Source organism: Passer montanus, unplaced genomic scaffold, assembly GCF_014805655.1.
Source record: "Passer montanus isolate IOZ18808 unplaced genomic scaffold, ASM1480565v1 scaffold70, whole genome shotgun sequence".
NCBI classification, from domain to species: Eukaryota; Metazoa; Chordata; class Aves; order Passeriformes; family Passeridae; genus Passer; species Passer montanus.
Window position 1 is genome coordinate 3,265,686 of NW_024372148.1, and position 27,231 is coordinate 3,292,916.

At 40.3% G+C, this 27,231-nt stretch overlaps 2 protein-coding genes across 4 annotated transcripts in view; one reads left to right on the forward strand and one right to left on the reverse strand.

Moving 5' to 3' along the window:
• NPC1 (NPC intracellular cholesterol transporter 1) overlaps positions 1 to 8,686 on the forward strand; it is a 27,975-nt gene extending 19,289 nt beyond the window's left edge. The window contains exons 15-25 of the mRNA XM_039730086.1: positions 93 to 220; positions 310 to 450; positions 1,031 to 1,120; positions 1,234 to 1,424; positions 2,209 to 2,324; positions 2,889 to 3,018; positions 3,912 to 4,112; positions 5,082 to 5,313; positions 6,377 to 6,490; positions 7,274 to 7,436; positions 8,060 to 8,686. Coding sequence (XP_039586020.1) covers positions 93 to 220; positions 310 to 450; positions 1,031 to 1,120; positions 1,234 to 1,424; positions 2,209 to 2,324; positions 2,889 to 3,018; positions 3,912 to 4,112; positions 5,082 to 5,313; positions 6,377 to 6,490; positions 7,274 to 7,436; positions 8,060 to 8,142 — 1,589 coding nt within the window. The 3' untranslated portion in view covers positions 8,143 to 8,686. The remainder of the gene's footprint in view (positions 1 to 92; positions 221 to 309; positions 451 to 1,030; positions 1,121 to 1,233; positions 1,425 to 2,208; positions 2,325 to 2,888; positions 3,019 to 3,911; positions 4,113 to 5,081; positions 5,314 to 6,376; positions 6,491 to 7,273; positions 7,437 to 8,059) is intronic.
• On the reverse strand, positions 8,587 to 26,307 carry RMC1 (regulator of MON1-CCZ1). Of its 3 annotated transcripts, XM_039730088.1 has the most exons (20): positions 25,831 to 26,307; positions 22,868 to 22,944; positions 21,450 to 21,534; positions 21,033 to 21,089; positions 19,873 to 19,959; positions 18,465 to 18,605; positions 16,794 to 16,897; positions 16,118 to 16,207; positions 15,370 to 15,475; positions 13,941 to 14,052; positions 12,888 to 12,932; positions 12,266 to 12,319; positions 11,828 to 11,956; positions 11,393 to 11,499; positions 10,558 to 10,677; positions 10,282 to 10,359; positions 10,025 to 10,129; positions 9,871 to 9,939; positions 9,498 to 9,723; positions 8,587 to 8,779 (listed from the first exon to the last, which is right to left on the reverse strand). In XM_039730088.1, exons 1-20 carry the CDS (start codon positions 26,056 to 26,058, stop codon positions 8,700 to 8,702), a joined length of 2,100 nt encoding a protein of 699 aa, XP_039586022.1. In that variant the 5' UTR covers positions 26,059 to 26,307; the 3' UTR covers positions 8,587 to 8,699. The 3 variants fall into 3 exon arrangements, with proteins under 3 accessions (XP_039586022.1, XP_039586021.1, XP_039586023.1); XM_039730087.1 differs by lacking the exons at positions 15,370 to 15,475; positions 16,118 to 16,207; positions 16,794 to 16,897 and having other exon boundaries at positions 25,831 to 26,092; XM_039730089.1 differs by lacking the exons at positions 21,450 to 21,534; positions 22,868 to 22,944; positions 25,831 to 26,307 and having other exon boundaries at positions 19,873 to 19,937; positions 21,033 to 21,051.
• Between the last annotated feature and the right edge of the window lie 924 nt (positions 26,308 to 27,231).

The window sequence follows — 27,231 nt, forward strand, 5'->3', positions numbered from 1 at the left end:
GGCTACCACTTAGATTGGATGTTTGTCTAGAAAATGCTCATGCATTTCTAGGAGAAGGGAACTCTCGTAACAAACTGGGTCACTTCCTCCAGGGACACTGTCTACGATGCCAGCGGTTCGCACGTTCTCCCTGTTTGCTGGAATGGCTGTGCTCATAGACTTTATTCTTCAAGTCACTTGCTTCGTGAGTCTCCTGGGCTTGGATATTAAACGTCAAGAGGTGAGTATAAGTGCACCTGTAACTGCAGTGTCATGGGGATGACGACATCTGCAGAACTGCTCTAACTCTGGCATTTAATCCATTTTCAGAGTAATAGACTGGATATTCTGTGTTGCATCAAAAGCAGTGAAGAAATGAGTGGAGTCCAGCGTTCTGAGAACATGTTATTTCTGTTCTTCAAAAATCTGTTTTCTCCATATCTGCTTAAGGATTGGATGAGACCAATAGTAGTATGTATAATCTATTTCAAGTAAGCAGTCATCTAAAGTTGAGCAAAAGAGGAGTGAGCCTGAAGGCCTAAATAGGGAAGAAAAATCTTCAATACAGTGAAACAAATGAAGCTTCTAGTTTTTTTGTTCTCAGCATAAGAATAGAAATAAGCTTTTGTAACTGCAAAAGTATTTCATTAAATAGAGGCTTGATTGTGGATAGTCTAAAGCCCAGATTTAAGCGTTGCATTGCAGTCAATCGAATTACTTTAGCCTATGTAAAAAACCCAGCATGTATTGGCTTCTACACTGCATTAATCCAGAGCATTGTTGATGAATCTGTGATTCAGTTTAAAGTTACCACGCTTATTTACAGAAGGTGTTTGTAACCTTCACTGATGATTTCTAAGAGCAAATTTCCTTGCAGTTCCAAAGGGACCCCTGAGTATCTATGTTGTACTACCATTGCTGTATTAAGCCTGGGTAGCATATTTAGCATAACTAGAGCCTCTTTTCATGGTTCCTATTAGCTTAACAAATGACTCTTATTGCCTGTTGTTTCTGTGCAGTTCTCACTTCCATGGATTTGGTTTTTTTGCAGATAGCGGTGTTTGTGGGTATCCTGTCATTCAGTGCAGCAGTTATGCACAATGTAGAGATTGGACTGGATCAGTCTCTCTCAATGCCAGATGTAAGTCTTATGATCATGTCACTGTTCAGCAGTTTGTGGCAGAACTGAAACCTTGATACCCTATTGTGCTGCCTCAACATTGCATAATAGTAACTCAAAACTTTCCCTTGAAGGACTCCTATGTAATAGATTACTTCAGCCACATGAGTGAGTACCTGCATGTGGGTCCCCCTGTCTACTTTGTCCTAGAAGAAGGACACAACTACACCTCTTTGGAAGGGCAGAACATGGTGTGTGGTGGAACGGGATGTAACAATGATTCACTTGTCCAGCAAGTCTTCAATGCTGCGGAAATTGGTAGCTAGTAAGTCTTTCATGCTTGTCTCTGCATAATTGCATGGAAAGGATATAGCTGAGCAGTGTGTCCTCCTGATTTAGTTCAGGCTCAGCTGCTGGTTGTAAATTGACATTCTATTTTATTGGTTTTATATTGTAGGTTTTGGAGGGAAAGGGGTTGGAAGCAGCTCTAACAGTGTTCTAGAGTGAGGATAAAAGCTGTCTGTACTGATGGGATACATTGATGTACTTGGGTTTGGAAAAGGGGATTGATCCTTTAAGGAATTTTGGAATGGTAGTAAGAAAAACTTGTGAAAACCTCTCAGCAGGGTTATGATGTTCTGGACAATGGCTGCATGCTCAGCTTCTAAACTTGGTGAATAAACTAGGCTAGCCTAGAGAGGCTAAGCAGGAATTTTATCTGCAGCTAACAACTCAAGGAAGTCTTTTCCCAATTCCTTCCACTGTAGTTCATTTCAGCCAAACAAGGAGGAGCTTTGCTTGAAAGCTGAGACAACAGGGTCTGGTATAGGACAGAAAACAGAGTGGGCAGGAGAATGGAAAACTGAGCTTGGCAGCAGAACAGGATGCCGAGAAAAGGCTCTTGCTGTTTTCTAGCTGCAGTGTTCTGAACTACCTGAGCGTTACAGCTCTTGGATGGGGTACTGGAGCATGGGACTATATGAAGAGCTGAGTAGATTTGACAAGAATGAGTTGGCATGACATAAGTTGGCATTGGAGAGATCAAGTGATATGTTTTGGAATTAAACATAAAATTACTGATGATGGATATGCTGTGTTATTTTTATTAGCACAAGGATAGGCTATGCCCCATCATCCTGGATTGATGACTACTTTGACTGGGTGAAGCCACAGTCGTCCTGTTGCAGAGTCTACAATACCACTGGACAGTTTTGCAATGCTTCAGGTATTGGTATTCATCTTGTTGCTAGTGAATTAGCTTGGTTTATAAGTTTCACAGCCAAAACATTTTCTCATGGTATGAGTCAAGTAAATACCTTTTCTTACTCTTAAGTGGGGACCTCTTGAGTTGTCCTCTTGATTTATTTGTACTGCTGTTTGAGTGAGCTTAAATATTCTACTGGAATCTTGCAGACTGAAAACAGCCTACCTAGACAGCCAATGTGACTTGCTGTAAAAATTCTGATCCTTCTCTTGGCTTTCTTACAGCACAAAACTTGGTGCTCTGTTTTTGTTTAGGTCCTTCAGCTAGGTGTAGTTCTCATCAGATCTAATGGAGACAAATGCACGAGTAAGAGTTCTCTGACAGTCCTTGCCTTAGTAGCAATAAATCAAATTAAGGACTACAAATCTTATATGGAATTTCAGGATGGATCAGTTAGTTCATCAGTAAAAATGCTTTTTATGGAATAAAAAGCTACTTGCCTGTAGTAATGCAAGTCAGAAGTTACTAGTGTTAGGAAAAAGAATGCTTGACCCTGTAGATGACCTTCTTCCTGTATTTCTTCAGTCAGCGATCCATCCTGCACTCGTTGTCGACCACTGACTCAGGAAGGCAAGCAGAGACCACAGGGTGAAGACTTCATGACCTTTTTGCCAATGTTCCTATCAGACAACCCTAATCCTAAATGTGGCAAAGGGTAAGAGCCTTATTCTACAGATCTTGCTTAGACCAATGTGTCAGAGATACTTGCTCTGGGTTTTGTCTGGAGGTTAGATGTCTAATGTCCTCCTAAAAGCCATGCAAACATTGACATCTCACCAGTTCTGTACTATTTTCTGAAAAAAAACAAATGCATCATCAACTAAATGGAACAGCAGCTTTCCCCTGTACAAAGAGAGACAATATCTATGGTCAGTCGTTCTAGAAATGTTCTGTGCAATCTTGAAATGCATTGTGCTCTGAAGCTTTCATAGTTTTGGAAACTGCTAGAAACAACTACCAGCTATTAGCCCTCTAAAGGGCACCTACAAGAGAGCTGGAGAGGGACTTTTTACAAGGGGGTATAGTGATAAACAAGAAGGCATGGCTTTAAAATGAAAGAGGGTAGGTTCAGATTAGATGTTAGGAAGAAATTCTTTACTCTGAGGGTGGTGAGGCACTGGAACAGATTGCCCAGAGAAGCTGTGCCCCATCCCTGGAAGTGTTCACAACGAGATGGGATGGGATAGGATGGGATGGGATGTGCACAGCCATAGTCTGGTGGAAGGTGTTCCTGCTCATGGCAGAGGTGGAACTAGATGGTTCACAATGAGATGGGATGGGATGGGATGTGCGCAGCCATAGTCTAGTGGAAGGTGTTCCTGCTCATGGCAGAGTGTTCACAACGAGATGGGATGGGATAGGATGGGATGGGATGTGCACAGCCATAGTCTGGTGGAAGGTGTTCCTGCTCATGGCAGAGGTGGAACTAGATAGATGATCTTATGCTCCCTTCCAACTCAAACCATTCTCTGATTCCATAAGATTATTTGTTATAAAAGCTAATAAATTTGAATAGTGCTGACATCTGATACGTACTTGTTTTTATAGAGGACATGCTGCATATAGCTCTGCTGTCACCTTTATAAACAACAAAACTGAGGTTGGAGCCACTTATTTTATGACTTACCATACTGTACTGAAAACATCATCTGATTTTATTGATGCTATGAGGAAAGCTCGGATTATAGCAGACAATATTACTGAAACTATGGGCATCAAAGAGAAGAACTACCGCGTGTTTCCTTACAGGTATGGTTCGATCTTTATTGCCTTGGTGACAAATACTTGAGCAATGCAGAAAATGTGCTGGCTAATAACATACTAGAAACCTGAGTTGTCTAACAGAAAATAATGCAGAGACATGGGGATTTCTAGTGAAACTAGGAAGATATAATTTGTATCCATAGCACTGGCCTCTTTCTACTGTCAATGATAACTACTTTAAATCCTTCACTACAAAGGTAGATATGACTCCATTTTGGGGCATTTCCAAGCTTTTATAGTAGGGTTCAATAAAATAACATATTAGAAACCTGAGTTTTCTAACAGAAGATAATGCAGAGACATGGGGATTTCTAGTTAAACTAGGAAGATATAATTTGTATCCATAGCACTGGCCTCTTGTCATTGATAACTAATATAAATCCTTCACTACAAAGGTAGATATGACTCCATTTTGGGGCATTTCCAAGCTTTTATAGTAGGGTTCAATAGTTCAATAAGTAGATATGTTGACATGGGTAATTGTAACCTGTGATGTGAATGTATTGACTTCAGATAAATTATTTAAATGTAAAGCAAATGCAACAGATGTCAAGTATAGGAGTACCACACTAAGGTTGAGTTGGAGTTGGTATCTGTACACCTGAAATACTGATCTCTGCCTCAAAGAATCCTACCTGTACTTATGGTCCATATGCAGTAGCTCCTGTAGATATCACAATGGATCCGAGCACCTACATTCTGGTATCTGCTGCAGCTGCTTATATTGAATTACGGGAATTACACTGACTTCGAGACCACGGTCTTTATTTGAAGTGTTAGTGAGGGGTTAACTCCTACAGAATGCTGGCTGATACGTGATGTTCCACTGATACAAGGAAGCCAGTTTCTGTTGGTAACTTCTGTTGGGGGTGGGGGAACCTTAGCACAGAAGCTAATCTAATATTAGCATATAAAAAGGAAGATGGCTAATGACAACCTCTCTTTTTTCCACAGTGTGTTTTATGTCTTCTATGAACAATACTTGACAATTGTGCACGATGCTATCTTTAACCTCTGCATCTCTTTGGGATCAATATTTCTGGTGACAACTGTGCTTCTTGGTTTTGAAGTATGGGCTGCTGTTGTGGTTTCAATAACTATTGCTATGATAATTGTCAACATGTTTGGAGTGATGTGGCTCTGGGGCATCAGCTTGAATGCAGTTTCTTTAGTAAATCTTGTCATGGTAAGTCAACATGACCTCTCTTTGCTTCTGTTTCCAAGTTTTGAACAGTTCTGTGTGCTACATATGTACTTGTGATACCGGGCAGTATTCTGCTGCTGAACTTTGACAGGCCTTTGAACAGTAGTGGAACTACTAGAGTAGTGGAACTAGAAGAGAAAATGAGTTTATTATGATGACTAGTCCTAGTACTAATAAGATACAGCAGTTGAACTGAAGCTATACTGCATCTGGTGGAGGTCACTCTTGTTTTGCAGCAACAGCTGCATTGCTGCTGTCTAGGCTAGGTGCTGCTCCACATCAACACTCGGGTGGCTTATGCTGAAGGGGAGGATGCAGAGGTTTGTCTGCTGTATTTCTGTTCTACAGAGCAGATCTGGGATGTGCTAGCACTAGTATTGTTCCCGCATAAGTGGATGAAATCATCTGAGTAGAGAGAGCCTTGGTAAAGCACTCCAGAACTAGCTCCAGCAAGCAGATATTGGTTGCTCTGGCTTACTGTCTTCTCGAGAGGTTTGTGGCAGGTCTGAGGGTCAGTGTAAACTGTTGGCCCATGTTACAATTAGATGTATGTTCAAGCAAGTCTCTACTAGATAAGGCTAAGATTAGCCAAGTGTTCAGTTAGTGTTGCAAAGGATTGATCAGGTAAGTTGTCATGGTATCAAAGCAGGATGTATATTCAGTGTTATTCTAAAGCAGTGTTATTGCAGCTAATAGTTGTAAACTGATTCTAATGTTCAATGTTCACTACGTAAGCTACATCAAAGCCAGCTTGCTTTAACCTCAGGAAACTTGACCTGAAACAACCTCATGTTCTACTTCCTGTGTGATTGTCTAGTAATGACTGGTGGTAAAACACCACACAGTGTTTTACCTGTGTGGCAAACACCTGCAACAGCCTCTGGGAAGCGACACTAAGTTTTGTAATTTCCCATGGTACTTTAACTCTGCGGACTGATGACAGCTGCCAGGAATCTTTCTAGCCCATCCAGAATTCTGAGTAGAGACCTTGCCAGCAAAGTGCTCATCTAACTGAAGTCTTCACATGTTTCCTTTCACTCTCCAGAGCTGTGGAATCGCTGTGGAATTCTGCAGTCATGTGACAAGAGCGTTCACCATCAGTACCAAGGGCAGTAGAGTGGAGCGTGCGGAAGAAGCTCTGTCTCACATGGGCAGCTCAGTGAGTATCTGCTGGGTGGGGAAGGGAAAAGGAGTAGCCAAGTAACAGCCCTACTATTTTAAGAAATGTTATAGGTGACAGTCTTAAGTCATAAAGATAGCCTTGCTTTTTCTTTTTGGATTGCTTAAAGCTCTTAAGGTCAACTACTAGTAGGCTCTTAGGCTTCTACTAGTAACAGGGGTGATGAAGACTCATTTTTAATCTGATGCTACCACTGCCTAGTAGTAGGAGAGAGCTAAATGCTTTACCTGAACTAGTAGTTTGGATAAACCTCAAATTGTCCCATTAAAATTCAAGTGTTTCTCTTCCAGATAGTCAGAGGTGACTAGGAAAGGTGATTGTGAATATGGGATGCAGTTGGAGCTTGTAGAGAACAAGCAGGACTCGGTGTTTAGGCAGTACTGTCATGTCACTTGTCTTAGACTAAGTGACCTGTATGGGGTTGGAATGGAAAGTTATTGTGATGTGTGTACCACACCCAGGTACAGAACTTAACTGGAATGTGAGTTAAGTAATGGTTTCCACTTGTATCTCCCTGAAGCAAAAGTTAATTAGTTGGCTGCATAGATCAGAGTGGATTTTTAATTATACTGAGCCTTTCCTGTGGGACCAAAAAGATGAACTCTTGAGTGCATCTTGATTTGGTCCTAGACTGGCAGGGCAGGAGGTATACTGCATACAGGAGCCTTAGATCACACAAAAATGTTACCAAATGCTAAATACTTGAAGGAAATGGATTACCTAAACTCCTACTGATCACTTAAATACTGTTTTTATTGCCAGGTATTCAGTGGTATCACACTGACCAAATTTGGAGGAATTGTAGTATTGGCTTTTTCCAAATCTCAAATCTTCAAGATATTCTACTTCAGGATGTATCTAGCTATGGTTGTGCTGGGAGCAACACATGGACTGATATTTCTTCCAGTTCTGCTTAGTTACATAGGTAAGATGTGACAGTCTGCTCTATACCACACTTCAAACAAAAATAGCTGTCTGTGGACTTTCTGTGATGTGGAAAGGTCTGCAGAGATTAAAAGCAGCACTGGAATGTGCCTCTCTCATCTAAGTGGCCTGTCCTTTCGAAAGCAGAGGCTGACTGGTGGCACTGCAGGCTCACTGCTGTGGGCTCGCTGAACGAAGCAAGCACTGCACTTTGCTGTGCTTTGTGAAGGTGGCTGCTGTCCCAGAGAGCATGATTAGCATGTTTCAACCTGGGGCCAGGATGGTGGGTGGCAGCAACAAACCTCCTGTGGGTCACTGTTCCTGCATTTGCAGAAACAATCTTGCCTTTCAGTGAGGATGGTCCAAGCACTGTCCTCCTGAATTTGACAATGCATGTGTATAGTGTAGTCCTTAAGTAAGGCTCAGTTTAAGTCTACCTTTAATGGGCTTAAGACTGATGGGGATTCATTTACCACTGCCTTTGTTGGGGCTGAGAGCTATGAACAGCTGAGCTGAAGCACGTTTCTGACTTAAGCTGGCCTTAGACAGTAAGATCATGCATGCTTCCTGATGACTGATCAGCTGAAATGTGGAGCCTTTGGATAACTGTGTTCTCTCACTCAGGCCCATCAGTAAATAAAGCTAAAACTCGTGCTGCACAAGAGAGGACCAGAGGTACAGAACGGGAGAGACTCCTCTACTTCTAGTTTTTAACAGTGTTCAGTGGACTGCCTGAACTGTGGCTTAGGCCCAACTCCTAAGAACTGAAGCGCAGCAGTGTTCTATGACTATCACACTGTAACCACCACAGACTTGACTCCTGCACAGATTCAACTAGAAGATACCAGCTGCAGCTTTGGACATAGCTTTAAACTCAGGAAATGCTAAGTGTGGCTCAAGTAACAGTATTATAAAACTATAGATGTGTTAATAAGATTACTAAAACACTTCTGTTTTCAAGAGGTTGCATCTTTTTCCTTCAGAAACCTAAACCAGCTGTAGTGAAAGTTGAATAGCATTTTGTCAATGAAATTGAGGTGATGTGTATGAGAATGGACTGCTAAACCACTGACACTAATTTTAAATGCAGGTCAATGCAATTTTTGTCTCTATTTTTAGGGGGAAGCCATCACAAGTTGTAATATTTTTAGTACTATTTGCCAAAATGTCTTGTATATACTTTATTATAAAATAGCAATTTTGTAGTTCAAAAATCTACTTAAATGCAATAAATTAAGTTTATACATTTCAGTTGAAGAGTCTTTCAGAATGTTGTGGGTTTCATGAGAGCTTGTTCTCCAAAAACTTGTTTGAAGAAGGTGACATGTTCTTCACAGTGCTCACCTACAGGAGACAAAATAAAAGTTCCATGTCCACTTTAAAACTCACAAACACAGAACCAAGGTTGTGTCGTTTCACTTATCTTCATTTATTGGTACTAATTCTTATCTTTAATGTGTGTAAGTACCAGAGTTGAACAAACAGAAAGCACTGGAATACTGAGGTATTTCCAGTCCTGTGACCGGTTTTCTTCAGGTGAAGCAGATTTTGATCTAGTTCATGGATCTAACCAGCAGATTCACAGCATGAGAGCCCTTTATGTCAAGATGCAAGAGTGTGGGGTGGGATTCTGCACCTACAGAATGTCTGGTGATTACAAACATGTTGCTGGTGCAAGCAGTTTGGCTTGGCTTTTAAAGAAAGAACTGTAGCATAAAACAGGCCTTGAATTTTTGTAATTAGTGGAAATAGACAATTAAACTCAAAGGTTTCCCAACCTGGTTGCTGACTTCAGGAGAAAACACTAATTGGATATAATGGCTCTGCTAACCTAAGCAGTGAGAGCAACTGCAAGTCAAACAGGTTCATCTGCAAGTTTATGTTTAGTTCAGCCTCTTTACTCCTGGGTGCAGTAGATGAAGGAGTAAGACAAGTTAATTTGGAACTGTGCTTAAAGGTGAGTATAAAATATAGGCTAAACTGTGCCAAGAGTTTTATCATCTAATACAGGCTCAACTGCATTGCACAACTGATTATCCTGCTCAAACTGCTTATTGCTTACCTGGTGTGAAGCTGGGGTTTCCTCGTAACCGCTGGTTCCTTTGTTCAAAGAACCGGAATATGGTGTAGAAAAGCATCTCATCCTCTGCTTGTTTCGCTGCGTCGAGGAATTTGCGGGCTGAAATGCTGTCGTGTCCTCCAATACCCCTGATGAATCTCAAGGCAGCCAAAACTTGGTGTTTGGACAATAGAACTTCCACTATTTCATCATTTGCTGTGGAAAGTCTCTGTGAAGTCAATCACAGCTGTAAGACAATGCTTCTAATGCATGCAAATGATTGATGCTAGTTAATGACTTCAAGCCTGGTCAGGGAAGCTGTTTGACCAGTCTAACCCACATGTGACATGGAGTTACTAGAATCAGAAATGCTTACTTTTAACATGTCCAGTGAGAGCTGATGTGCAGGAGGGTAAATGCTTTCCAGGGACAGTAAAAGACAAGCCTAGGGCAAAAGTAGAAATAACCTTAAAATTCTGAAGACTTCCCCCTTCCCTCACTAGCTTATTGGAGCTACTTGTCTTACATACCAAGGGCTTTGAGTCACTGAGCACATGGTACTGCAGAAACTGATGGAGCATGTAGAACAAGTTGTGTTGAACAAGGGTTTTGATGACCAGCTCATACAAGTAGTGCTGTGAATGTAGGAAGAAGACAATCAAAGGCATGGCTCTATTGACTTGTAGATTGTAAAAACACATATATAGTACAGAATTTACACACGTGACTAAGACTGGACTAAAATTTCATGGAGTGGGGCCATGTACTTAGCACATAAGTGATTTACCTGAACTGCAATCTGGAACTGGTTGAGAGAGCGAATGTATTCCATCAAGACAGCTATGGTGAACTTGTGAGGTGCTTCCTGGACAAAGAAGAAAGTGATAGGTGGAAATTGCATGGCTTCTCTGTTAATAACCCCATAAAAATAGGCATCAAAATATGCTAATCCTGACCAAGCTTCCTGCAGCCAATTTCAAGCCATCAAGTTAAATTGGCTGATCTGAGACTGCTGCCAAATTAGCCCTTAAATTTGTTTCATTAGCCCTTAAAATTAACTTACCTTCTTCTCTGTAAAAACAGATAAAACATGTGTGTACATATCAGACTGGTCAATAACTGCTTGAGTGCGGACAGGACGTTTCAGGAGTGGATTACTTCTACTCAGGCCTGTTTCTACCACCTAGGAGGAAAAAAAGGTATTTTAAAAGGAAACCCATAGTGTAGTACAGTTCCAAGTCAGTCTCAGTTGTACAGACTGTTTTCTGTCTCAAACACAACTATGAATTTGTGTTAACAAGGAAATTCATATCTGTGGTCATGTGATATTAGATGCATTTTGTTCAATGGGGATTTCATATTAAATTTAAAACTGCTTTTTAAAGTTATGTAAATACAGGTGCTCTAATATTCCTCAAAGCCAGCAGATGAATCTAACTACACTGACATGGGCCCTCAGGCTTAGAAGAGTTTTCAGTATGTGAGTGTACTCTGAGTTAGTGCTTGAATTTGGTACTTTAACAGAAGTAACTGAGATGTATCAGGACTGCCTGTTATGCCATGATGCAGTGTGCAGTGAAATCAGTGCTTTGGAAACCAAGGTTAGTGGTTATTGATTCAGAGTTGCTTTTTCAGCTTCTACCTTCTCTCTGCTTTCAAGCACTGGGGTATGTTAACCCATCGCTCTGGAGGTGGGCTTTGCAGCACCTCCACACACGTATCAAATGGGGGTCTTAGTGCATTTTCCACAGTAGACTTTTACTTGTGAGACTGAGGCAGTCAGGACCTTTTGGGGTAAGCCCAAACTTCCTAAGTAGAAAGGAGCATGCCTTCACCTGGATGCCACCTGAAAAGCAAACAGCATTGTCCTGTAAGCTGCCATAGCTAACATTGTTTACCATCGTATAGCTTTGCTCAGCTTCCAAGTACTTCTTATATTCATTATTCAGTTTGTCAAAAACAGTTGCAATCACAGACAGTGATCCTCTCTCTGGCTCACTGAGCACTGAAAAGATACAAAGAAAGAGCTATGAGGAAAAATAACCAGACACCTAAATGTTGCCTTTTTCAAAAGGTGATCTCTATTCTCTATCTAATTTTTAACTTTTAAGAAACATTTCCAGTCATGGAAATGTGGGGGAAAGTTGAATTTTTTATGCTGTTAAATTCCTTCAGAATAGTGACTGAGGGTAGTTAAAGGTAAATGACATCTGAAGGACCAAGGCAGCTTCAGGGGTGATCCCATATCTAAGAACAGCTAAGCTAACCTGGGTGAGTTTTTATGAATAAGCAGTATTGTACTTTCAAGATACAGAAAACACACTTAAACTTACTTTGAGAGCATACAGACAGGATAACCATTTTGCATTCTTTTCTTTGGAGAAGGAAATCCATTAGTTTTCCTTTATCTAGCAAGAGGTTAACTACAGGTTCAAGTTTCACCTGAAGACTCCAGAGGTAACCTTGATAATGAAGGATTAAACAAAGTGAATTGTCTTGTACAGTATAGCCTAGACATACAACTTTTCAATCCTTAAATGAAAACATATTGAGATTGTTTATTTGCCTTTCTAAGCCCATATTTTAGAGCAGCATTACCCTTGAAAATTAGTAGTAGAGATAGATAATCCTCTAGTTAATACTACCAAGAGCAATCAACTCAGCAGATGTACCTAGTAAGTCCCTTCAGTTTTAAGCTGCTTTGTGCACTGCAAATGTAAACCAGCCATTCTGATACTGAATATTGTAGAGTCCAAGAGCTCACCGCTTACCTTCACTTGCACTGATGATAATATCAGGTTGAAAGACAATCCAAGAAGAAGAATCTAAATGTTAAGGTTTTAACACCTATATTAACATTGATGCTAAACTGTTTCTCTTGAATTTACATTACTGTAGAGAAGCAGATCCCATTAACATACTTTCATTTACTGTCACTTCTACTTCTGAGGCTTTGAACCATGCTGTTGGAATGAATCTTCAGTTTTATGGTATACCTATTCAGTAATTTCATACACATGTCAAATAACCAAGAAATGTGGAATTTTTCTTTTACTTGTACCATTCTTGTACTTGTACCATTCATTTACTGTCACTTCTACTTCTGAGGTTTTGAACCAAGCTGTTGGAATGAATCTTCAGTTTTATGGTATACCTATTCAGTAATTTCATACACATGTCAAATAATCAAGAAATGTGGTATTATACTAGACTTCAGTATTTACAACTCTCTGAAAACATTATGAGGCTATTATGAAGCATATTTTGTCTTGAGTACATGTGCATAATCAGCTAAAACTGCTCTGTTAAGGAGTCAAGGTAAAAAATGCTACCTTCTTCCCTGCTTGATACATAGAATGAAGTTCTTACTTTTTGAGAGGATTTAAAGGATACAGAGTTTACATGGAACAGGAGCCTGACTTGTCACAGAAGCTGGGCCTGCAGAAAAAAGAACATCAGGTGAAGAACAGTAGTAACTCTGGCAGCTCTCCTATACCAAGTATTTTATGTCAAAAAGGTAACTATGGAGTGTAACACTCTAGCATGCAGTCAAAAAGAAAGATCCATTTGTTTAGCCAGATCTACAAAGAAAACCTGACACTGAGAAGGCAAAAAAAATCTTTCAAAACATGACTGTTTTGTTTTTCAGCCAGGTGAAATAATGCATGTAGAAATATTCCAGCTCTAGTACAGTAATTCTAAATACACAGATTCCATTTGCTGTATTTAAATGTATACTCTTTAAAAGGAAGAGTGGTTTGTACATTCTGATCCTAACCTTTGTTTAATACAAATCTCCATCTGCAGATTTATCATACTTGCTATCAGATGTTAGAGCTTTTAATGTGCAATCTTTTTGTATAGAAGCATCTTTCTGTTCTACAAAGAGAACCTCACTGCTTTATCAGCTGCTAGTGAAACTATGCTCAGGCTATTTCTATACTCCCAGCTTGAGGGTAACTACCTGTTACATTTCTAGGACTGGAGAACAGAAAGGTAATCCAAGAAGAATTTAAGAATTGGAGTTCTAACACTGAGTATAGCATTACTTCGAAATTGGTCTCAAACTTGATTCTGAGCTTGTATTGTCTTTCAGCCTCTAACTTCATAAGTCACACAGTCCTAACTTAAGCCAGAAAAGCACAAAGTGCTTTTGAGCACCCACAAGATTTGAGAGCCATGGCCAAAAAACTCCCCGCACCCAACACTTTTCAAGTGCAAAAGCAAAGTACTATAGGAAACGTGCACCTTAAACAGCAACTCTTCTGTAGTTGGCACACATTTGGAACACCAACTTCTGCTCAATTGCTTCTTACCTTCTTCCTTCCTCACCCTCTCAAATATGTATAACTGAAGTGTTAGTAACCTGAAGCACTCCTGTATGTGAGCTGTTGCATTTAAGTACTCTTGCTAAGTGTTAGGTTATTCATTATATAGTGGTTCTACCTGCTACAGGTATTTGATAGGGTTGAATTGATCGAGGTGGAAGTACAAACTGATGGATGGTTGTGGACCCATCAAAGTCTCCTTTGAGCTTGATGTCAAATATAACTGAAGTCTGCAATTAAAAAGAGGAAGTTAGTATTGACAGATGTGAATCACCACCCATTTACATGCATTTGGTCTGTTTTCCACATTTTCATCTAGTATTCTCTGTTAGAATCACAGAGTGGTTGGGGGTTGGAAGGGACGTACTGGGGGATGTAGCAATGACATTTTTCACTGATCAGGCTGCTCAAGGCTCCCTTCAACCTGGCACTGAACCCTTTCAGCAATGGGGCATCCTGTTCCAGGGTCTCACCACCCCCACTGTAAAGAGCTGCATCCCTTGCATCCCATCTATCTCCCTTTGGTCTAAAACCGCTGCCCCCAGAACTGTCACTATGTGCCCTAGAAAAAAGTCTCTCTCAGTCTGTCTTGCACAACACATGACTTTGACAGTGCATAGTTAAGGATGCTAGAAACTCTGAGGAAAATTGTCTTTCTTCCTCTGATATCCTCACACTTCTACCATTCAGTCTTGTTCAACTCAAGTCACTAACACTTCTAACCCAGTATGGACCACCAGGGAAAGCAGCCTTGCTTTCAGTGCCAACAAAACTCCAATTATTGGTGTCTCCCAAAGGCAAAATGAGTAATATTTTCTGGGTCTCTATAGTCATGCTTATAGCTTGACCAAAATGCCAGGGAGGAAGTGCTCTGGGTTAAATGTTAATGTGTAGAATTAACATGAAATATAACTGAAACATCAAGTAATCCTCCTAAAGAGGTAATGTGCCCCAGCTCTTGAAGTTGTCCAAGAGAAGATAATACAAGAAGTCCAAGCCTTTTCCCAAGTTAAGAGCAGAGTACCACTTTAGCTTAACCACTGACCAAGCCTTGCTGCTGGGACTACAGACAAGAAGTTTTACCTGTGCTGCCAGATGCACAAGAAGGTTTGTGCTCATACCAGTTTTTAGAGAGCCAGGCCTTCAGACTAAAGGAGTGCAAGTTTGTGTCACAGAAACATTATCATTCAAATGTGATATGATAAGATTCCCAGGATTGATAATTTAGTATCTAATTTAACTCTACCCCTTTGTATAATGCCTTAAAAGCCTACACAGTGGAGCAGCAAAGTATCCTAAGAAACTGACAAGAAGCAAAAACAGTGTAAGAAAAAATCAGGCATTACCAGCAGCCCTGATTATATATATCAGGATAAAAGGATAAATTTGAATCTCTTACAGTGTTCTGGTTTTGTTCCTGCAAATGTTCTGGGTTTTGGCCAAGCTAAGCCCAAAGAAAAATAATTTCCAAATGAAATTATTAAGTTACTAAAACCTGCCCCTAACTTCTCAAAGTTATGGCACAACACAATAAAAATAAATCAGACCTCAGTATCCTGATGATGTACTACCACCAAGTTATCCACTACATTCAGTGCAAACTTCCCAGTTCTGTTCAGCTTTAAAATATGTGTCTTCTTACAGGAGCCCTCTCTATGGAAACAAAGAGAAATGAGAACTGGTCAGCAAGCCTATACAAGTTGTCTTTTTGTTCTAGTTTTGCTGGAACTCGGTTTATTTTCTTCCTAGTAACTGGCAGAGTGCTGTATTTTGGATTTAGTATGAGAATAACACTGATAAGACCCGGATGTTTTAGTTGTTGCTCAACAGTGCTTACTCTAAGTCAAGGACTTTTTGGTTTCCCATGCTCTGCCAGAGAGCAGGTGTGCAAGCTGGGAGGGAGCAGGGCCAGGACAGCAGACCTGACCTGGCCAAAGGGATATTCCATATCCTAGGGCATCATGCTTGGTATAAAGTGGGGGAAGTTGGCCAGGAGGCACAGATCAGTGCTTGGGACAGGCTGGGTGGTAGAAATTGTTACTGTGTCACTTGCTTTTCATGGGTTTTATTCCCTCCTCCACGTGCTTTTCATTACTACTACTATTACTTTTTACCTTATTTCATTTATTAAACTGGTTTTATCTCAACCTATGAGTTTTACCTTTTTCTGATTTTCCTGCCCCTCCCACCAGGGGTTTGGGGGAGCAGCTGGTGGTACTTAGTTGCCACTTGGGGTTAAACCACAACACTGACACAGATGTGAACTGCCACTAACATTCTTCATTCTGCTCTTACCTGGGTAAGTGATAGAGCACTACTTCTGCTCCTGTACTGTTGGAAGTCCTTGAGTGATGCCTCAAATAGAGAATATAAAGCTGCCCGTATCTAACAAGACAACAGGATTAAAGCATTATTTTCAATTAAGAGCTCTATCAGTCTCTTAGGTAATCTCATCCCTTCTTCTGCGATAAAATGTTTGACTCTAAGTCAGGTAATCATTTAATTAAAAGTGAAAGATTAAGCAGTACTTGCATGAGTATAGGCCATGCACTGTGATTTATCAAGTTTGGCATCTGTGAATGATTCCTCTACCAAAATATCAACTAAGAAATGAAACATTCTCCAAACTTCTGTGGTAATCCAGAACAATGTCATGTAAGACTTCTCCATTTGCTTCCCCTCCCCACCTTGCCCTAAGAGGGCTGTTTAAATGCTTTGTTCAAGGCAGTAACTGAGATGCTTTAAAGCAACAGCACTGCTAAAACAAGAAACAAGTGCAACCATTGTAAGGTCATTCCCTTCTTCCAGCATTCCCAAACTGCTCCACCTTCCCAAGAAAGACCTGATTTGTGATACCTACATTGTAGCCATAGCAATATCTCTTTCAGAAAGGCTGAGTGTCCTTCCCTTCTTCCAGCATTCCCAAACTGCCCCGCCTTCCCAAGAAAGACCTGATTTGTGAGATACCTACATTGTAGCCATAGCAATATCTCTTTCAGAAAGGCTGAGCTTGGATGACTTGGGTGCTGCAGGCAACTCAATTTCAAATTTTGATAGTTTTGACATGGTCCCGCTCTGTTAAACGGCAAAACAAGAACAGTCACGACCGGAACCAGAAAGGGATGAGCCGCCTTTGCCCAAAAGCTGCTTCACCAGCGCCCCCACGAGGCAAAGGGCGGTCATAGCCTAAATTAAAGTGTTTCGTGCTTGCTTTCCTAAAAAACACCCCAACTGATTCTTAACACACACTTCTGTAACTTCAGAAGCTTTATCGTCTTCATTTTCTGACCTCAGCTACAAAAATATTTTTATTTCAATTCAGTCAAACAAATTTGTATGCAAATCCCCAGAACAATTGGTCTGGAGATCTCAAACAGCAGTTCTCATTAACTTACTTTCCCTCTTCCAGAAAGGTATTTGCTCCAACTCTTAAATAACTGCTTCCTGGGAAGGAGAAAATATCACTACCTCCTACCAGTCACAGTCTCCTATAGTTCCTGTTTTCTACTTACAGCACATCCCTTCTCCTGCCCAAGGCTTCCACTCTCCTCTTCCTCTTTTCTATGGAATTTATATTTAAGCAAGTTCTCACAGTTTCCAAAGTTTCTATTGAAATTAACTTCCTATTCTTACTGATTCATTCTTGAGTGTGAAGTGTGAATACTACAGAACTATTTTCTTTGCTAGAGCTCTATTTTCAAGTATTACTTTAGTACAGGACCTTTCTCAGGAGATCTTTAAATACGACTTCCTGAACACAAGAGAAAAATTATTTCGCTTCAACCTACAACTTGACACAAAATGTGAAGGAGGGGAAACCATAACCAAAGTTGTTAAAACCATGAAAGGCTAGTAGATTCCTCCCAGCCACCTAAGGGAACATCATTTCAGGATGCAGTACAGACCCTACGCAAGATTAACACAAACCAGGAAACTCATGTGAATAAGATGCTTTTTAATCTCTTCCCTTAAACTGCCACAGAAATCTTCCTAATCCATTGACAGTAGTTCTTGTCCTAATTTTTAAAATCACCTGACTGCATCATTAACTGAAAACAGATTCTGGTTTTCACAACACACTTTTTCCACGACAAAAAGAAAAATATTTTCCCAGGAACAATAAGTGTTGCCCACATCGAAGAACACCAAAAGAAAAAACTACTGTAGACAAAGTCCCCTCTGGCTTGGGACAACAGTTGTTTCTTAAGCGCTACCTTTTTTCTTTATCTCTTTTTCATCCAGTCATATCTGGGAGGTTACAATTATAATCACAAGATTTTCTTTATCATACTGCAGACAGCAAATGTTCATATTACAAGTAACTCATAAATACCTATTTAAGTGAAAAAAATTCTTTAAAGACATTTAAATTGTAAAATATTTAGTCACCACCAATTTTTTCTTTCCTTTCTCAAGGTCAACTGTCCAGCCTTGTCTGGACATACATCTTTCCAAAAAGCATGTAAGAAAGAGCAAATTACCTAATTTTAAGTCATCACTTAGGAGCTACCTTATAGATTTGCTTATTGTCATACAGGGATGTGAAAACACACACCTTTTGGAAGAAATTCAAGTAATAGAATATTTGGATGAAGAGTTTAGGAAAAAATGAAAATTACAAGTTTGGAACATATCCCTTTACCTTGAAATAGAATGGCTGCAGGACATTGCCAAGGACAGTGGTTGAGAGAAGGATAACAGAGCTCTCTGGACAATACATGTACCAATTGACATTAATACTCTGATTCTTCAGAAGCTTTAAACTTCGTTTCTCTGGCAATACCTGGAAACACAGGACATTAGCATTATATTACCACAGGATTCCAACAGCATAAATGGTAATTAATGCACAGGAGTAAGGAATGTTAAGCAAGAAATGGATAAGTGTAAAGACATTTACTGTGCTAGAATTAAAAATCAGAAACCTGACAATCACAGCTGAGGCCCCACTTTATTGCAGCTAAGGAAAGAATACACATCAAGTACTAATGAGCTCAAAGGTGTTGTGTTTTCCCACTCATCCAGATCTAAGTGGAGAAAACACCTTGCTTGATACAACTAGTGAAGTCTTATTAAAAAGTTCTCCTTCTGTGTTTTCCCACTCATCCAGATCTGAGTATAAGTGGAGAAAACACCTTGCTTGATACAACTAGTGAAGTCTTATTAAAAAGTTCTCCTTACAATATTCTTTCTGCCTTCACTCCCCAGCCTCCTTAATCTTTTATATTTGACAACTAAGTATATAAATCAATTCTCTTCATTTCAAGGGCTTAAATATCCTCTCTTTAAAAAGACACTATTTCATTTAGTCCTGTTACTTGCAGGGTTGACATTCATAATCCTTTCAGGTGGTAAATATATATTGTCCCCCTCAATCAGCATGAAATAATGCTGCATTTTCAGTTACTTTCTTTAGTACTGGTTATTAGCAACAGTCATTAAGAGAAACATTGTGTCTTAAGCTACAGGACTGAAATTAGTGGGAAGTGCACAACTTTTTTTTTTAGGAAGTGTTTAAATATCCCTCATCATGAATGTTAAAAAGAGTTATTTATTCATCAGACATCTTTAAAAATACATGCAAAGGAAATTACATGTTACATAAAAGAACTCAATGAGGTCAACACAGGAGAAAGCTGCAAGTTGCAGAAGGGTACTAGCTGGTAAATTATATAGTTCTTTGCCACCTTTTAAGCATGTACACATCTTCCCCAATGCTGATTTGTTTTGTGTGAAGTGATATTTCACATTACATTTAAATACTCATTTCCATACAAGCCAAGAGCATCTCTTAATCCAGAGTTCCCAAGGCTTAGTTGAGTGCTCCTTTATACAAGGTCTTAAAACCTGTAAATGATAAATTTGCCCTGCCCTAAAAATGTATTCTTCTTAAAAAAATTAAATTGTAGTCTGCAAACCAAACAGCAGAAATTGGTTTTTTTAGCAGTACACTTTCTCAGTTACAGAGACAAGAAAAGAATTCAAATATGCTGTTACAAATTTACATTTTCACATCTCTAAGCATGTCCTACGGGAGTTATTTGCATTACCTGGTAGAATTCAATTCCTTGATCTGTGATGAAGACAATTTCTGTAGAACTCGTCCAGCAGAATCCTAGAATATTGGCATTCTTTGTCTTTTAACAAACAAGCAAACAAACACTCTTTTACTTGGAAAAATTAACTATTCAGTTAAGCTAATATTACTAAATGCAGAACATGAGACCAAAGGCAATTCAGGTATCCAATCTCTGGAATTAATACTTTTGGCCAACCAGACACCCAGCATGCATCAGTTGCTTTTATAAAGCATTCCCAAACTACACATGAACACAATTACTGTACGACCTGGATTTTTGGCAGCATGTAAGATTTACAAGTTTATTATAAAATCAAATTTTATTTTCATCCTAGATAAAACTAAGTTCCTCTGCTTCAAATTCTACTGTCAATTCAACTAGTTCCTGACATGAGAAGCAGGAAGAGATGTTGACAGAAACTAAATGGAAAAATTTGCCATGACTTCACTAAGAATCTACTTCTATTACGCTCAGAAGTTTTATCACCATAAATATTTTGCTAGAATGGTTTACTTGAACTTGTAATTCTAAATAATGAAGGAGACAGTGTTTCAGCTTTAAAGAGTACAGGGATAAAAGGATCTGTGTAAATCAGATGTATAAAAATTTACTTTAGCATTCTATTACCCAAAAATGTCATTTGCTTTAGTTAAAAGTTGGAAAATATCAAGGAATGACAATGGTATACTTGTTTCTGGTAAATAATCATCTAAAATTAGAAAGATTATTAAAAAATAGCAAACATAATATGAAAACTAGTAATAGCTTACTACTGATTAGTGACATTAGGAAAGAACATCCACATTAACATATCTGGCACGAAAATAATCACTGTCCATTGTTTCTGTATCAGCAGCACTTTGTCTCTTCTCCTTACCAAACCCTGACATTTGTTGTCCCCACAGCATTTCTGATCCCTCTAGGAAACAATTACAATCACCAAACAGGAAGTTTTTTCTGGTATTGTTAGTATCTGTTTGTTCACTCAATTTCAATAAGCAGTAGTGCTTACATCTCTCATTTCCTCAATGCTAGTGTTTTGAATGGTACCTCAGTTAGTTCTCCTGCAGTCACCAGCCTAACTATCATCACTTTCACTTAAGCATACAACCCTGGGACATTTAACTCACCTTACATTCCTGTGTATATTCTAGCTGAGGGCTATCTGGAATAAAATTCAAAAAATCCTGCAAAAACACCCATTAAGTGGATCAGCAAATACAAAGCACAGACAAGATACATATATAGATAGCAAAGAATAGATATTAGTTTATCAAATTGTCTTAGGTGCAATATATATACAGAAGAACAACTTCTGTTCCACCTCACCCTTGCCACAGTTGGTTCCCCCTTACATTTTTTGTCTAAATTATGATACTAGCAAGACAACAATGCTGCCTGACCAGCCCCTCGGGATTATGGAAGAATTTTCACTACAGCTGTTGTTAGCAAACAGATCTCTTGAACATTTTGTCTCAAAGAATTTTACTCTGGAAGTAGAGGATTTCCAGCTCCAATTCCCTAGCTGCAGGGCGCAGGTTTCTTACCACACTTTTCAAAGTTCTCTGCACAGCCAGGATCTTGTTCCCCAAGGAAAATTTGATGCACTTCACTTCTCCTTTGTCCTCCATCCTATACAGAAAGAAACAGAAGTTATGGAAATATAATCTAAAATACTTTCTTAAAGAATATACTCTCCTAAAAAAGACAACGACAGATATAAAGTGTAATGCAAATGCTTGTGAATACAGATTATTACTCTTGCCTGACTAATATATTCAAGATCCAGACTGACAGAAAATGGCAGCTCAATCTTCAGAAGTCCTGAACACATCAATTGCAGAATCATGGCTATGCTCACACAAATTAGCACCTGAAATCACTGCAAATGCACAGCTCTGTTGGCCTGGAATGTGAAACTGGAAGACTTGTGGGACTCTCCAAACCTGCACCCTCAGTGCTGTGACACCAGCATCCTGCAATCTGCTCTGTTACTTCCAGAACTACTGCTAGCTGACACAAGCCTCCTTGCTTTCCCACTAGGACACAGCCACTGGAAGAACTTCTGATGTAAAAGGGAGAAAAGGAGAGTAAGGCTGTTATCACACCACTAAAATAAATTTTAAAAGTATTTCTACCAAACAAGCATCAGCATGAATATGGTACATAGTTCCTCTGGCATGTGTTATTAAGTCCAAAGAGACAGACAGTCAAGTATGCAAATGGTGGAACATCACGAAGTTTACTAAGTATTTTCAGCACCTTCAGGATTGACAAGTGTAATCAAATAAAAAAGTAAAATAAACCAAGCAACTTTCAGGACAGGCCCTGTGCAATATCCAGAGATCACAGTAAACACATCTTGATTACAAATTGCTTCATCCATATTTGGATTGATATGGAATAAAGGAATACTTCCTCACATATGCACAGGAGAGTACAAAGAGGCATCACTCTTAACAAAGACATATATAAAATAGTTTACTGTTGTCAAATTCTACAGAACTGTTTTCATGAGAAATGGAAGACATATAAGAAGCCAATTCAGATGAAACAAGGAACAGAACATGAGAAACCTATATCTAGGTTTTTGGGCTTATATCTAGGATAAGCACAATATCTAGGATATTGTGCTTGAATCACAGACATCACCTGCTAAAGTGTATCCTTGGATATGTCATTGCTGCTGTAGGAATCACTCTCTCACATGTATAGCATGTTATAATAAAAGACATTGTTTAAAAAAAAGAAGTCACAGCCTAATTACTTCTTCCCACCCAGAGACCATAGGGAGGGAAAAGCATACCCTCTTAATCACAAGATTATATCTAAGAACAAGTCAAAATATCATCACAATAACTTGTCAGTTTTATGCCTGAACTACAGTGGATCAGGACCAACCACCACATAATTTGAAGATTGCATCATTGCACCTTTATCTTGCACCAAGATAAAGGTGTCTTACCTGAAGGAAATAGGATTTCTATCCTCCAAACCTTTAACAACAACTCCTGTAGCTCCACCAGATCGAACAGCAAAAACCTACAAGAAAAGTTTTGAACATATATTTAACTCTTTCAAAGTCATAATCTTCACCTGTTTCCTCTTCTACAAGTCACACCTTTTAATTTTTTTACTACACACAATTTTTGTTCTTCTGCAGATCTGACAATTCACGAACTCTTTCAAAGTCATAATCTTCACCTGCTTCCTCTTCTATAAGTCACACCTTTTAATTTTTTTTACTACACACAATTTTTGTTCTTCTGCAGATCTGACAATTCACACTGAGACAATCTGGAATTCCAAGTTTACTTTGAGTTGTCAGATTACATGGTGCTGCAACAGTCTTGCAGGCATATTCTGAACTACTGGGCAAGTTCAATCAGTAAAAATCTTTAGAAACCTTTATCTTGGTTTTGTTTCTTTTATATTTTCCTAGGTCACGTACTAGTAAAAATATCTAAGACATCAGGGCATTGTTTAAAACAAAAAGAACCTCAGACTGGGAAGAGATGTAACTCAATGACCCAGAAGCCTGATCATGTCAGAACATGTTATTAAATAGAATAGTTTAATATTATTAGATTTTCATAGAGATTTTCAATAGATTTTACCTAAGGAGTTTCAGCCAACATGCCCTAGCAAGTGAGAATTCCTTTAGCCCAGTTTCACATATAAGTGTGCAAAACCTGCTAGAGGTATGACACATATTGAGCCGGAATAAGATAACAAAGAAAAAAAAAAAAAGAAGAGTCATGCTGTTACAAACTTCACCTAGCTTGGAAAAAGAAAGTCAGGCAAATGCCTTATTGGCACACAGATCAGGACTCAGGGTGACAGGGACATTTTTCTGTAATATCAGCCATGCTGCCAGTCTGCTATGCTCAGGCAGGAAATATAACATATTGAAATTATAAATTGCAAGCAAGTCCACAGTCTTACTAGAATGATAAATACTTAGTTTAACTACTTTTAGTATCACGGAGATAGAAAAAGAAGGCAACACTCTCCTAACCTCTGCAAGGTGAGAAGACTGCAGGGACACATCTCTCACATGGGAAACTGTCATTGAAATGCTGGTTACAAATGATTCAGAGACACACTAGAATTTAAACTATTTTAACTAACAAGATAACACAGAAAAATAAATTTACACTAGAAAATATGAATCTTTCAAGTAAGCTCTCAGCAACCAGTTTCTATGTAGTTATATCACATCCACACTATCATACAGTGTCTCCCTATAGGGTATTTCAAGTAGACCTCAAAGATAATGGCTTATAAGAAGAAATATCTGGAAAGTGGCCCAGTGGAAAAGGACCTGGAGATGCTGAATGACAGCAGCTGAACAAGAGTCAGCATGGGCCCAGGCCAAGAAACCAATGGCATTCTGGCCTGGATCATCAATAGTGTGGCCAGCAGTACCAGGGCAGTGATTGTCCCCTTGTGCTCAGCACTGGTGAGGCCACACCTCAAGTGCTGTGTCCAGCTCCAGGCCCCTCAATTCAGGAAGGACACTGAGGTGCTGGAGCATGTCCAGAGAAGGGCAGCAGAGCTGGGGAAGGATGTGGAGCACAAGTCCTGTAAGGAGTGGCTGTGGGAGCTGGGTTTGTTTAGCCTGGGGAAAAGGAGGCTCAGGGATGACGTTATTGCTCCCTACAACTCCCTGAAAAAGGCTGCAGCTGGGTGGGGGCTGGACTCTTCTCCTGGCAACCAGCGACTTTATTGCTCCCTACAACTCTCTGAAAAAGGCTGCAGCTTGGGTGGGGGCTGGACTCTTCTCCTGGCAACCAGAAGCCATCACCTTAAGCTGACAGAACCAGAAGCCATCACCTTAAGCTGTATTGGGGAAGGATTAGGTTCCATCACCTTAAACTGTACTGGGGAAGGATTAGGTTGGACATTGGAAGAATATCTTCCAAGCCATCACCTTAAGCTGACAGAACCAGAAGCCATCACCTTAAGCTGTACTGGGGAAGGATTAGGTTGGACATTAGGAAGAATATCTTCCCTGAAAGGGTGATTAGACACAGGAATATTCTGCCCAGGGAGGCGGTGGAGTTACCACGCCTGGAGCTGTTTAAGGAAAGACTGGATGTGGCACTCATTGCCATGGCCTAGTTGACAAGATGGTGTTCAGTGAAAGGTTGGACCTGATGATCTCAGAGACCTTTTCCAACCTAAATGATCCTGTAATCATTCTGAACAGAGTGCAACAGCAAGAAACACACCCCAGAAATACTGCTCCTTCTCCAAACACACCACTGATCACATCCACACGTGGGACAACACATGCCAACTACATGGGGAAGAAAGCTCGAAGGTTCTGACTCCATTAATGCCAATGTCAAAGAACAGTTACAGGAATTAGACAGGAATGGATCCACATCTGTATAAGCCTCATAACAGCCTGTGGATCTTTTAGCTGCACTGAGCTGAGCTCTCAGGAGCCCACACGGATATGATGGAGAGCCTGCTTAAAAGCACTAAAGCCAAGAAACGGCCGCTTGGGTCTGTGCCACAAGGAAAGCTGTAATTATTCATTTTTTATTAACATACTGAATTTCAGGAATTTAAAGGGGTGTGAAAAATTCAGGGAAATTAAGCTAAGAGCAAAAGTGACAAAGTTTGCAAGTCAGGTGGGGACACTGGGAACAGAAAGGAAAAGTGCTGACTCCGATGAATTCCAGAAAGGCCTTACGGCAGTGAGAGTAAGGCAGGTGAAATCCAACCTAATAAATCGGCGAAGGAAAAAAATATATAATTCTACCGCCTCTAGCACGATGACAGGTCCTTAAGGGGAACAACAGTGCTCATGCGGGCGGCCGAGGGACGGCAGAAACCGGAGCCGGGCAGGGAAGCAAAGCCAAGCGGGCGCGCAGCAGCGGCCCGGGCCGGGCCGAACCCAGGCCCCGCCGCCCCCACCTGCTTGTTGGCCTCGTCGAAGAACACGCAGTTCACGGCGTTCGCCTTCTCGAAGTGCACGGGCCGCGCGCACAGCGCCAGGTAGCAGCCGCCGGCCTCCGCGCCGCCCCGCGCTCGCCCCTCGCCCTCCTCTCCTCCTCCTCCTCCTTCTCTTCCTGCGGCTGTCGCCGCTGCCGGTGCCTCGTCCTCGGCCGGCCCCGGCGGGTCGCGGCCCGTGGCGGCGGCCATGGCCCACCCCGCTCCCGGCCGCCGCTTCCTGTTTACACTCCCCCCGCGCGTGACGCGGGACGCTCCCGCCTTAAAGGCGCAGCGGCCGGGAGCGGGATCAGGAGCAGGGAGAGCGGGAGCAGGGATGGGGCCGGCAGTTCTGAACGCCGGTGTATGAGAGGTGTCCGTGAGCTTAACAAACGGACACAGCAAGCTGGGAAGCTGCGAAATCGGCCTCAGGAAAGGCGTGAGTGCTGGCAAGGTGGTAGAAAAGAAAGACGTGGAGTGAGCGTAGAGTTACAGAGCGGGAACACGTTGCAAAGATTTAGGAGGGCACGTATGAGAGGAGGGAAATCAGGGAATTAAGGTGCCAGGGTAAGCTCTGACTCCAACCGGTGTCACTTATCAGGGTGCCCTAGAATTTATTCTGTTTTTAAAAGCAAAGCTGGTGGAATTTAAAATGTTAGGCAAGCAAAACCACTGTCTTAACCAAGTGTGGAGGCCACAGCAGCAGACTGGGGCTTTTGGCCCAGTCTTTTATAACGATTCTAAAACCAACAGACCTAAAACAACCCCAAAACTTTTATGTGCAGAAAACAAAAAAAAAAAAAAAAAAAAAAAAAAAAAAAAAAAAAAAAAAAAACAAAAAAAAAAAAAAAAAAACACCAAAAAAACCCCCACAAAAAACCCACAAAAACAAACAAACAAAAAAAACCTCCACACAAAACAAACAAACAAAAAAGAAATGACTGCTTCTGAGATCTGCCTTTCTTTGTCCACAATTACTATATCATCATTGTCACTCCTGCTCCTTGGTGGGAAGCTGCTTTTTAGAGTTGAACCACAGTTCAGGAAAAATATTAATAAAGCATTATTGAAGTCAAAGTCTGGCTTGGTTCTCAGCATTTATGCTGAGCATATATTTTAGTTTGGACAACAAAACAGCGATGGGATTATTTTATTTTTTTGTTGATGCACTGGCTAATGCCTTAGCTCACTAGCTGTAAGCCCTACATTATGATCTAGAAATTGTGTGAGAATATCAATTATGTATTTGCTTATTGGTTTAGAAAGGAAAATTTAAAAGGAGAGGGGGAAAAAAGACTAAGATCATAACAATTTAAAAAATTTCAGATTAAAAATGGTAGCACAGTTTAGTATGGGAGAAAGAGAAATTTAAGTACCAGATAGTAA